General features: G+C 41.3%; 1 protein-coding gene across 1 annotated transcript; it reads right to left on the bottom strand.

The window, feature by feature from the left end:
- Positions 1-379: 379 nt before the first annotated feature.
- Positions 380-4,441, bottom strand: LOC110601203 (probable F-box protein At3g61730). Its single transcript, XM_021738260.2, has 8 exons — positions 4,257-4,441; positions 3,041-3,240; positions 2,878-2,922; positions 2,204-2,368; positions 2,033-2,080; positions 1,384-1,554; positions 801-908; positions 380-619 (listed from the first exon to the last, which is right to left on the bottom strand). The coding sequence occupies exons 1-8, from the start codon at positions 4,346-4,348 to the stop codon at positions 537-539; spliced, it is 912 nt and encodes a 303-aa protein (XP_021593952.1). The 5' UTR covers positions 4,349-4,441; the 3' UTR covers positions 380-536.
- Between the last annotated feature and the right edge of the window lie 8,953 nt (positions 4,442-13,394).

Below are 13,394 nucleotides of genomic sequence, written 5' to 3'. Positions count from 1 at the left end.
ATTTCTATCTGAATGTAGAAATTCTTAATATTAAATCATCAGAATTATTGCAAAGGCTAAGAAAAACAGGTTAAACTTGATGGCTGCAACGATAAGAATTAAGAACTAAAAACAGAAATGGAAATGTTTTGCTTCCAGATGTTTTGTGAACTCCCTCTCTCACTCTACTGTTACTTTAAGCAAGCAACAGTCTAGATGAGAAAATGAAAACGAGAGGTTTATAGATATACTAGCAATATTTATGTGCAGTAAATTGGAATAAGAATGAAGTGAGATACTAACTCTGTACAGTTCACCCATTTCAAGTACGTAGTACTGATGTTAAAAAGGAAAAAAAAAAACGCGTCTTTCATAAACTTGTATCTGTATATGTATCTTGGTGATGTTTTATCAATTGTGCAAGTTCAGGGGATGGCTCTTTATATATAGAAATACAACTTTTTTGCAAAGCATTTTACAACATTGTGAAAGGATTTAATATTTCTTTTAGTGAAAGTGAACAAATATCGGTTAAAAGATGTAAGATTCTTGCTGAATTACAGGAGCTGCTGAGAGATTCTAATTGAAACGACTTCTCCATCAGGTCCAGCTCTCATCATGTAGTACTTTGTAAGGAGTCCTGTTTCCCCCAGCAAGGATAAGGAGACGAAGAAACAAGTAAATAGCAAGCAGTTAAGCAAATTACATTAACTATTGAGAATAAAATCTAATGCAAACACTCTTAGATGTCCAATCAATGTAGGCGCGATTGATGATAACAGTTTGAGCCATCTAATTTTTATACTGATTGGAAGGTTTACCGTCGTTGACTTGTAAGTTGGTGTTGATTGCAACTGCATGGAATGTGATCATAGCCTTTGGTTGAAAATCAGTGGGTTCTCCTGTCCACAACTTGAGATCAAAGATGCCTGCCAAATTTTTTGGTTTACGAGACGATATCATTTACTTCTTATTTCAGTAATAATAGTATTAATAATACATGCTAAAAAAATGAAGACTCGGTAATGTTTTAATTGGATACCAACAATTGAAATCAGAAGTAGAAACAAGTGTTCCAGAGAATCCTGGGATGTTAAACATCAGGGCATGCCAGGTCACCATAATTACTCTACATAAGAAATCATAATAGGTTATATTGTCTACATCCCATTAATTGGTTTCCACTACAACCCTTGCTCGCTATCCTGTCCTATGACCGCTGTCATTATTCTCATCTCAAGTAAATACTTTATTTAAAAATAAAAATAAAAACACTACTAACACCACCCAGCCTTTGGTCTCCCAGTTTCACCAAATTTTCAGTGTTCTAGTGGAGTAAAATTGTGAAATAGGTGTAGAAAGTGATACGGTGAAGCATGGAGGACCAAAACTATCAAATTATACCAGCTGATGCCCGGTCGTTGAGGTGCTGGAGATCAAAAATGCCTCCAGACGCCGCCTTCATAGGATTTTCAACTTTATGATTTCCAATCAACTCGTACTTCCAGCTCCCTTCCTGAAAACCCTTATAATGAAACAGCTCTATATGCCTTACATCTAATGTCTGCATTGTTCCTGAATAGGCAAGCAGTATTTCTTCAGGCTTGGTTATCCTCTTCCGATGCAAGGAGCCAGAAACGAATAAAACAGAAAGTTATGTGCTTAAAACTCTCTACTGCAAAAACAAGATACTGAAGTTCAACTAGTTTCTTAATGAACTTGCGTAAACCAAATGGCTAGGATATATACAACTCGTCATAGGATAAACATGTCGGTGTCACATAACACAATTGCCACTTGTCCCCTTCCTCAATTTCGTAGTTTGGTGTGCGTCCAAAACATGCTACAGCATTTCCACCTACTGGCTATTGCTAAGTAAAAAAAGTCCCATGTGAATTGGAACTACCTTAAATTACAAACATGCGTTGCTAAAGAGGGAAAACTAAGAGCAGTTATAATATTGCAACTATGAAAAAATTGCAGATGAATTAATTATGACAAAACTGATTCTAGCCTCCTGTTCATAAATTGAACTCTTATGGCCATTGCTCACCGTCACATTTATCGAGTTCACAAACAGGGCATCGAACAAGCTGCAGATCTGGAAACATGGATCATGTTGTATTACCTGGTTAGTCAAGTTGTACGATAACATTCCTGTAGATATTGCTTAAGAAAATGTAACATATGATATTCTAGAGTGGTTGAATCAAACTCAAGGTACCTGCTATCCAAATTCCTGTTTTGATGTTATTTAGCAAAGAAGCCCCGCAGGATTCGAACATCTTCTCTGTAGCATTCTGTTGTCTGATTTCTAGTGGTAAGTCGAGTCTCTCACTCAGAAGTGCTGCTGTTGACTCGATGTGGAATGCACCAATTCTCATCCAATCTGATTGTCCCATAAAAAGCAGCTTAGGGTGAGAAAAATTGTAAATCGCTGAAACACTTCATGAACTTCTTTATTAACAAATATGTTAAGACGACTCCAACATACATGTGAATCTCCCATTAAGTTCACGGCTGATAGACGCGGCACTATTCTGAATGAATAGTCAGAGAATTATAATTTCATTTGGTATCTTTAGACTTTAGAAAAGTAAATTAAGGTATAAATATATCTGCTACCTTATTTTGATTTCGAACTAAAAGCTTATGCTTAGATAAGCATGAGATTTTATGTTTTAACCGCTCTTGCATTGAGACATTGGCTGGACCACTATCCAAACTTTATTTTTGTAGGAGCACCATCCAATTTATTAGGTATGCGACTTTTAGATTTTGTTTCCAAGATGTTATACAAGTAAATTCAACATATAACAGCTAACATTCATGATCCATATTTTTTTAGCTCAGGGAGACCGGCCAGTGTCTCACGTGGCAAAGAAACTAAAAACTCACCCAAATGCTTCTCCTTCTCTCGGAACGTGTAAGAGTGACTGCCATCTGATAAAATAAGCCAACATCAATTGCATTTATCATCAAGTTGTAACTAATTAATGCGGCAGCAATAAATCATAAAGGTCCACGTAGAAGTAGAATTATTAATGGCTTCTGTAATTACCTACTACTGAAGCATAGAGCTTATTCCAATTGAAAGCCACGTGGCCGGGCTCCGGGACCTGAAGATCACGCAAGCACACAAACCTCCATATGCTGTCGTGCATGATAACGCTGTGGAACCATCGGCTTGTTACCGCTAGCTTCATCAGAGATTTCCCGTCCAAGAACTTGGCTATCTCCGTCCACAAATCTTTTTCGAACCTTTTTAAAACGACAACTAAAACAACTAAGGAAAATAAAAAAAGAAAAAGAAAATTGTCGAGTAGAATTTATTATCAAACTGTGCTGTTTTGCGTTCACGAGAATAATTCTTCCTTTAATTTTGAAACCGATCTTGCAGGATGTTTTCAAGCTAAACTCGAAGGAAGACAGTCAGGATTATTAAACTACAAGCGATAGTAATCATCATCTATCTGTTTGGCAGATGAGAAGAAATGTAATATAGGAAATGATGGAATGGTAATGACAAACTTATATTTAGAAATTGAGGAAGTCAAACATTCAAATTCTCTACTTAAATAATTTACGCTTATATGTGGTGCGTGTGTTTTACATTGAAAAAAAAAGGGAAACAAGAGACAACAAAGGACCTGAATTTCTAGCTTAGCTAAATTTGCCTCATTTCAGTGACCAAACGGCGGAAAAGGAATTGAAATGAAGTGCATTTAGAATGCAAATCTGTCTAACAGAGACATCGTTCATAAATCCACAGAAACGTAATTTTGAAGCTGAACTTATTTTCCTAAAACAAGATTCCAAATTAACACTGTTTTCTAAAGCCTTAGACTCAACTTTTCGGAAAAAAGAAAAAAGAAAAGAAAAAAACTCAACAACTTGCACACGATTCACTAAAATCACATGTTTAGAAACAAGCAACGAATCCAAATCCTTAACTAAGCAGAGTTCATCTCAGAAATCTCATGAAAATAAAATGCTTACGAGCAATCATCTACACTGAAATTCAAAACTCGAAGATAATTACAAAAATAAACTGAAATGAATATCATCGATATTGAAGATCCGAAATCTAACTACAGTCCTTATTTTTTCTTGTTAAAACTTTTGTAGAAGTCTAGTAGACAGAAATATGAATGAAGAAAAAAAAAAGCAGAAATGAGTATAAGCAGAAGCAAGTTCGTGTTTGGAATTAGAATTCTGTTCTAATCGATGCTGGAATTTGTGCAGTGAGAGTGAAACAGAGAGAGGGAGAGAGAAACCAGTTGAAAGAGGAGCCAGGACTTGCGTGATAGCTTGGGCGAGGAGATTTGCAACTGCAAATGGACCTGCCTCTTCTCAATCGCTTTCCCATCTCTTACTGTGAGCTTAGTTGAAACTCGAATCAACTTCAACGAACGCAACATCACGCTAAACTACTCTCTTGGGCTATTTATAGACGCGCGAACTTCTCAGATTCAAAAAATGAGTAAACAAAATTTTCTCTTTCTTTTTTTTCGGATAGAAGGATTATGGAATTGGGCCTGGTTTATGGACCATGTTAAAGATGGACTTATCTTCGTATTACCAACCGAATGGGCCTTCGTCCATTTACCATTTACATGTAAATTGATCCTAAAAAATGGAAGATTTTGCCATTAAAATTAATCTAATCTAACTCAACTGATTTTTGTAAGCGCAACTAGATGTTGGTGCAAGGTTAAAAGTAATTATTTTCTTTGCATTGTTTAATCTTTTACCAATAGTGTTTGGATATTATCAATATAACTGGTTAATTTTTAACCCTGTTAATTTTAAAGGACTATGTTAACAAAACTTAATAAATATTAATATGATTTTTTTCTAAATTTTCTTGTTGATATTATTTATTTATATCTTTAAATTTTTAAATAATATTTAAACATAAATTTTTGTTTAATATTTTTTATTCTATCTTATAAAAATTTAGTTTTTTTTACAATTATAATTTACTGTTAGAACTATTTATAGAGTATTAAACATAAAAATTTAAATATTTTTTTAAATAAAAAATTATGAATCTTATTTAAATTGTTTTTACCATTCAACCATCCAAATCCTCCAGTGGAGCTCTATCTTGTTTCAAAAGAAGAATCACTGCTAATTGCAGATGTGTGTGGACTATCGATCCTGAACAAAATTATTGTAAAGAATAAGTATCTAATTTCATTATCTGTGGACCTCTTATTCTATCCATTATATTTATCAATATTATTTTTATTTAGTTATACATAAATACAAAAAATTATAATACAAATAAAAATTATGTTAATTATATTTTTTAAAATTAATTATTTATAAATAAATAATAAATTTATCATTTATTATAAAATAATAATCATATATGTTTATAAAATCTAATATTTATATATGAATAAGTATATGTATCATGACTCACCAGTCTAATAAATTAAACTCGCGTACTAATGCAATCACATTTTTAACAAAACTTTTTAGTGATATATAAGTTTCCACACACATTTATCATATATTATAAATCTAAGAAATTAAATTCATGCATATGAATCACAATTACTAAATTAAAATTAAAATTATAATAATTTTGATAAGACTTTTTAGTATTTAATAAGTCCGCATACACATTCATCCATAATTAATACGAAATTCTAAAAATCAATCCATATGAATTACAATTGATGATCTGAGATTCAATAGAATAGGGTTTTACAAGGGTTTTGGTATTGAAAAATAAGCTTAAACTTTCTGGGGAGGGGGTTCCCCTTTTATCCATTTCGCTATGCTTGCTGGTGACGTGTAAAGGCCTTTCCATGATTGGGACACGCGTCTCTGACATACAGATTCGGGTGTACGAGGGTATCAGCAGCCTGCTCCATGCGTAACGGCCTCTGATTCTCCTCGTGCGTACGCTCGAGCGGATCTGCTAGGCTGTCTTAGTATGGCTCTGGATACTGGGCTGGGCCGAGAGTCGGGCCGGACGCTGAGCCTGAGAGGAGAGGACCTGCTGGTCGCGGACTGGGCCGATCTGAGTAAAGAAGCTTGGTTGAGCCCGGCCTTGAAGGTTGAATGGGCCAGGCTTGTTGTGCATATCAAGTGTGTGGGCCTCTACGTTATGGGCCTTTGGCTGTGGTCAAGCCCCTGATCCGGGGTGAAGAAATTCAGCGGTCATCAATTGCCCCTTCACCTTCTCGGTAGTTATTGCTCCCACTGCCGAGGGGGTGAATATCAAGAACCATTATGACCGCGCCTGTTCGTGTTCAGGTGCCTTAATAACATCCTTTCATCTTTCTGTCGTTGTGCAGTTTCCGAATCCTATCTGCTCTTTCCCCTTTCTGGTTTTTCTCCATTCTTCGTGTTCTTTGCTGTCTTTGCTTTCCGGTCATCATTATCTGGACATGTCCTTTCTTTCCTTTTCCATGACTATCTTTTAAAATTCTGACACCGTTAGCTTAGAGTCTAGCATAGCTCTGCCCCGTGCTAAGGCCTCAGGCTCCGGGTATATATCAACGCCAACTTTTCTTCATTCTCAAATCCTCTGCTGGAACAAGAGGTTCTTCCTTTCTGTTTCTCTGTCTGCTTCTTTCCTCTAGCGAGATTGTCCTGATTGTTCTGGTTTATCCGCAAAGGATCCATTTGACGCCTTCTTCAAACGGAATGAGGTGAGCTTGAGTTTGTATTGCTTTGTTGCCCCAGAGGTTTGTTTTAATCTTGCTTTTATCATCTTGATGGAGAATTGTTTCTGACTTGTCTCTGTTTTGAAACTTTTTGCAGTACCTGAGATAAGAATGGGTCAGTTCAAAATTCTTGAAAATTTGATGTTACCTCTAAGGAGTCTGGACGGTGCTTTGGAGATCCTTCTGGTAGGGCGGCCGATGGGTGGGACTATTCGGCAAGCTGCTGAGACTATTTTACCCAGGTCGTCTGGCCGGCCTCCTCCTTTGTTTGTTGTCCGGGCTCCAAAGAGGTTCTGGGCTGTTGGGGAGTTTGCTCTAACTTTGCCTTCCCTCAAGAGGGAGAAAGAAATTTCTCCGATGCCCCTGTTATCTTCTTTTGATATAAATGGAAGTGGCGAGAAAGATTAGCTTATTGTTTCCTTCATTGTGGGGTGCTTACGTTACGAGGGACTGAGATCAGCTGCACTCAGTCAAGTCTCCAGCGATTTCTTCAAATGTATGCTTTGTGATCTCTTCGGTGCCGTAACTCGAAGACTTATATTTTTCATGTGTGGTGCACGGCCGGCATATAATATCTGAGCTTGTCCAAATGTACCGTGCATCACACTTGGGTAACCGAACGTTTGCCTAAGGGAACAGTGAGAAATGCTTATGGAAATCAACTTGTTCAGTTCCCCTATAATAACGAGACAGAGCTCAGCCGACCTGTAGAGCTCGCTTTCCGTACTAGGATAGTCCCCGGAATTAAGACTAAGATAGTAGGGCGGATGTCCGTGATGTAAACGTAGATGATGATGTATGTGGTTATGTAAATCCTTTAAGGATAGTCTTTCATCCCGTAGTGTAGGCCTTTATAACGTGCTGTAATGTACTTTTCTTTTAATGAAATTCTTGTTTTTTACTCATACTTGTTCTTTCTCTGTCATGGATGAAGTACTGATACTGCTTTTCTTCGTAGCTTTAGCCAACTAAATTTTGATTCGTTTTTTCCGAGCTGAACTGACCATATTTCGCAAACTCTTGCTTTTAGTCGATGAGCCGAGCTTCGGGCCTACTTAACCAACTGGACGGTCGGTTTACTTTTCCGAGCTTGACTAACCGACCTGTGAGCTCGGTCTTTACTTGATGGATTGAACTTTGAGCCTCCTTTAGCCGACCGAGCTCTCAAGTTATGTTTTTCGAGCTGGACTAATCCGACCTGTGAGCTCGGTCTTTTAATCCTTGAGTTGATTTCTGAGCTCTCAGCTCTGTATGATTCCGAGGTGCCCTTGTCGCCTCTTTCTGATCTCGCAGCCTTTGTTCAATAACGATAAATCAAATCTTATAACTTTTTAAGTGATGAGCAAGTCTGACCTTTATCATGCTCTCATTTGCTTGTACTTTTGAGTCTTTTCTTGACTTGCCCCTCTGTTTCCTTGGTATATACCATGGAGGTGGTGAATTTTGCAGGTTGAGTTGTTCCTGCGGGCTAAGTTGCTCTGACTGGCGAGTTGGGCTTGTATTATGTAGGTGGCGAATGGGCTTTTGATTGATGGGCTGTAATCACGGATCTGGCCCTTGACGGATGTGGAGAAGCCCAGCGATCATCTTTTTGCCCCTTTACCTTCTCATCGGTTATTTATCTACCCGTTGAGAGGGTAAACTTCGAGAGTAATTAATGATCGCGCCGCTCCAAGACAAAACTGTTCAGATCAACGTTCCGTCTCATTATTGCCTGTCATCTCGAATTCCTTCTGTCTTCTGAAGAAACTAGCTCTTTTCTTCTCTCTGTCTTCCTGCAACTCCTTCTGCATTTTTCACCCCATTGTGTTCTCAGGTACGCTTCCTTGTTCTTCCATGGCAAGTTCAAAGCTTCCTGATGTTGTTAACCTTGAGTCGCATATTACACCCTCCAACATAACTAAGTATATTTCCCAGAGACTTTTAGATGCTCCGTTGTATTTCATTCGAGCACCTCTTTCAAATGAAAGGATAGTCCTTCCTTACCCTCCCCCTCCGGGTTTGGTGGATCCCCAAGAGGGTCGTCGTATAGTGTTTTTCTTGAAGCAGAGAGAATTCGGTCTGCCGTTTCCTTTTACCCCTTTCTTTATTGAGGTCTTTGAATACTTCGGGGTAACTCCTCGGATGTTATCCCCAAACTCCATTTTGTTCATGTCCTGTTTTGAGTCTATCTGCCTGAGTTGGGGTTTTACACCCACGGCCTGTCTGTTTGTCACTTTTTTCCGTCTGGTTAGGGCGGTTCAAAATTTCTATTATTTTTCCCCCCGTAGTGGGTTATCTCTTTTCACGGGGTACAAGGACTCCATAAAGGGATGGGTGGAGAACTTCCTTGTGGCGGAGTTAAAATTAGGGTCCGCCAGAACGTGGGAGGTGGATCTAAGTTGGGGGGAGATCTTTCCAGGTTGCAACGAGCTGCCCCAATTGAGTCTTATTGAGCAGGTCGGGCTGCTTCGACTGACTTCCGTTGAGAGGAAGTATGACGTCGAGAAGTGTATGTTCGCGTCCAATCTTAGGGATATCCGGGACACGGGTATAATGCCTTGTCCGACTATTCTGTTTCTTCTTTGCTCATAATATCGGAAAGTATGCTGATTCTTTATAATTTCGTTTCTTTTGCAGCTTCTGAGGTAAAAATGGATGACACCAAGTTCCCCAAGAACTTTGTCCTGTCCCGGGATAATATGCATGCCATTTTTTACGCCTTTGGGGATGGTCGTTCAGTGACTGAGATTGCTGCGGAGATGGTTCAAGCTGCTTCCTCCAAGAAGGTTAGCCGACCTCCCGCCAAAGCCTCTTCTAGAGCTTCGAAGCCGAGCTCTCACAGCACCAAGTCATCTCGGCTGTCTAGCCGAGGTGGATCGAGCTCAACTTCGAGGCCTGCTGAGGGGTCTAGATCTGCTCCAGCTTCCTCAGAGGTCGTGAGGGAAGCCTCCCTAGCTATTGTGGAGCAGACCCAAGGTTCTGATCAGGTGGAGCAGGGTATTGCCCATTCTCCTGGAGGGGTGTCAGGGGGAAAATCTAAGTCCCCTGCTACTGAAGACAAAGAGGCCTCTGGGACAGGGATGGAGATCATCCTCCTAGATGACCAAATCTCAGAGGTTTCTGCTCAAGATGCCCCTGCCTCTGTGAGGACTGGGCCTGAGGGATCTGAGGGCGTTCCACCAAAGACCGGGGATAAGCGCCTAGCCCCATCCGGAACATCTGCCCCATCTCCAGCTCGGAAAAAATCCAGGGCTGCCACAGGACCTTCTCCAGCTCTTCCTCCCATTGGGAAGGAGAAAGGTGTTCCTGCTATGCCTTCATTGTCTCCTTCTGGCAACGTTCTGAACACATCGGACATTACCTCCGAGTCTCCGGCCAGTGCTGTCGTCGAACTTCTCAGAGAGCGAATGTTCGACGGAATTACAGAGGCTTCGGATCCTCGTCTTCTTGCCCTGACTGGTCTTTTAGCCAGTTCTACCAAGGAGCAAGTGTCCTTCCGATCTCGCTCTCGTGAGGAGCTCGGATCTTCAATTAGAGAAATGCTTCTGATGGTAAGTTGTTTTTTCACCTCTCTTTAGGTTTGCTTCGTTTCTTTTTCTTGACAGTTGTTCTTCCTTTCTAGGTGACGGGCCTCTTTATGGAGGTGGATGTTCGTGATCGCTTCCTCCAGGAGTCTGTAGACCGCCGGATTGAAGAGGCGCGTCTGGAGGAAAATCTGTCTGCGACCAGTGATGCGAGGGGTAATCTGGTAGCTGCTCGGGAGCAAATCCAGTCCCTCCAGGTGGAGTTGCATTCTGCGCTGGAGGCCCTTAGAAAGGCTGATGAGAAGGCGGCTGAGACAGCAGGGCATACCAAGTCTTTAGAAGCAGAGCTGTCTCAGACCCGTGAGGTTCTCAAAGCGTCTGATGAGAGGGCAGCTGCAGTGGAGGTTCGTTGTAAAGAAGTTTTGAAGCAGCTGTCCTCTATGACGGAGGCCCTTAGCGAAAGGGATGAGGTCGTGAGGCAAAAAGCTGAGGTCCAGCAACAATATGAGGCCTTAAAGGCTGATTTTGAAGAGCTGCAAGCTCAGCTGAGGGAAGTGAAGGCTCAGAAGGAAATGGCCCTAGCTCGGGTGAAGGTCCTTGAGCAGGAATTGAGTACGAGCTCTGATCATATCAGAGACCTGGCTTCATCGGCTGAAGAGCTCAAGCTTCGCCATCAACAGCTCAACCATGAAGTCAGGACCCTGGAAAGTAAGTGTTTAGCCCTGCTCAAGGTAGTAAAACATGGTGAGGACAAGGCTTCGCTGGTGCGCGATCAATGTATAGCGGAGTATCAGGAGTCTAACGAGCTGAAAAGGAAGATCGAGCAGGCCTGTGAGGCTCATCTTCAGGACTACAAGGACTCTTCTGAGTTTAAGGAATTTGTAGCTGAGGCCTGTGAAGCACATCTCGATGAATATAAGGCTTCTGGTGAAATGAAATCGGCTATTCTTAAGAAAGCCTTCCGTATGTATGTGACCGGCTATAATCGCGGTTTAAGAGAAGCCAGACACGCTCCTGATACTCCTTTGGCCGAGCTTCGCAAGTACGAAGTGGACTCAGATGGCGAGCCAGTGTTGTATGGGGAGGATGATTTCTCTATGCCCCGAGGAGATTGCCGGAGGGACATATGCCGGCCAGCTGAGTCTTCTTCGGAAGAGTCCGAGCTAGAGGGGGAGGACGTGGAAGTCCTTGAGTCAGGGAAGGATGACCTTAACTCTGAGAAGGAGGATCTCCACCTTGAGTCAGAGATAGCTCCTGTTGTAAACGTTGAGGGCTCTGATCCAAGGGATTCCGAGCTTCCTTCAGATGTGACTGCAAGTAGAAATAATGTAGGCGAGGGTGTTCTTACTGATGTAAGTCCTTTAAGGACTATTTATCCCCCCACCTCGTCAGAAGGATAATTTGTAATAGTTATTTGTAATGAAATATCAGTTTTCAAAGTACTCTAATATATTTTTTCTCATATTTGTACACTATTCATAAGCTCTGAATTGCTCTTGAGTTGCAAGCTCAGCTCTTAGCTAATAGTCTGAGAGATCAAATCTCATACCTTTTAATGGCGACTAGCATGTCTGATTTTTGCTTGTAGCCCCTTCTTCTTGGTTGTAAATTTGGATGTTTGTTCCAGATAAACTGATCTGGGCTTTGAGTATAGCCCTTTTTCTCCCTTATTTATCCTTCTGAAGGTTTCTTCATTTATGAGCCCTTTTAGAGAGGGAGCTCGGCCTTTTTCTTTGGCCTTCATATCTTTGAGCTTTTGAGGATATAAGTCTATCCGAGCTGGGAGCCCGGCTTTGAGCTTTTGAGAGTATAGGTCCTTCCGAGCTAGGAGCTCGGCTTTTTGTTCTATAGCCAAACTTTTAGCGTTAGTGTAACAGCCCGGAAACCGAACTGCCACCGGCACTAGGATCCAGATCGACTTAAGGTCGCCGGGACCCGTAGTAAGCCTGCTATCCTGTCTGTATACCTGTGAAATCCCATACATGATCATACATTTACTGTAAAAACATAAAAGTTTTCTTCTCTCCAAGGCTTAACCTGTGCATGCACTCTCTCTGTAATCCCTACTAGAGCTCCTCATGGCCCTAGGCGGATCAAACTCATAATGTTAAGCCTGGTTTTGCTCATAAACATACAACAATAAAGAAATATACATAAACTGATCATGTGACTCCAAAAAGGGATTACAAGTCTTATAGTCAAGCACCATTCTATACACTATACATAAACCTTATCTCTTTACATTTACATGTCCACACTAGCTATTACAAGACTCTGAACTCTTCCTGTACCCTGCTGAGTTCTCTCTGACCTCTGAACCTGCACAACTGAAGTTAGGGGAGAGGGATGAGCTACAAGAGCCCAGTGAGTAGAATAGGCAAATATAGGTGATAAAACATGCTCTCATGGAATGCAACACATAATCACATAACCTCGGCCGGACGGATCAAAACTCCCTCTATCTCATCTGGGGTACCCAAGTACCATATGCCTGGTCCCCGTAGGGCTGTTCCAGGTCTTTGTATATGTGCCTGGTCCCCGTAGGGCTGTTCCAGGTCTTCCTCTGAGGGCTAATGAATCCTCACGAAGTCCGTGCCGTCTCACATAAGCAATGTACAAGGAGCAATGCCAAGTACAAGGATATATGCAATGCATCATCTTTGTGTACACTAATGCACTCACCCTAAAGCATAGTCATGATGCATGAAGCATGAGAAAATATCAGTTATCATATTAAAACATTAAGTTAAATTCCACTCACCTGTAGTTCTCTCTGAACTGACTCGGCAGGTTCTGACACTGGACTCACTGCTGATGTCCCTGATTCCTCTGGTCCGTACCTACACAGGTGGACTCAAATGAGGGACTAAACTTCACTCAAGAACATCTCTCAGAAACTCCCCAAAACCCCTCTAAACAATCCTCAAACCAGCACATAAATCATGCAAAAGAAAGCTGGACAGGGCACTTTCGGCGGCAGGTTCGGCGGCCGAAACCCCTCTCCAGAGACGAAACTCATGCATGTTCGGCGGCACCTTCGGCGGCCGAAGGTCTCGTCCAGAGACGAAACTCACACACTTTCGGCGGCCGAACTCCCTCTTTCGGCGACCGAAAGTCTCTTCCTAAACCGAAAGCCTAGCTTTCGGGGGCAACCTTTGGCAGCCGAACTGCCTCCACAAAGGGTTCGGCGGCCGAACCTTCCTTCGGCGGCCGAACCTGGTTT

The sequence above is a fragment of the Manihot esculenta genome, chromosome 1 (genome assembly GCF_001659605.2).
Source record: "Manihot esculenta cultivar AM560-2 chromosome 1, M.esculenta_v8, whole genome shotgun sequence".
Classification (NCBI taxonomy): domain Eukaryota; kingdom Viridiplantae; phylum Streptophyta; class Magnoliopsida; order Malpighiales; family Euphorbiaceae; genus Manihot; species Manihot esculenta.
Note: the sequence above shows the minus strand (reverse complement) of the source record. Positions and strands in the feature narration are given on the sequence as shown.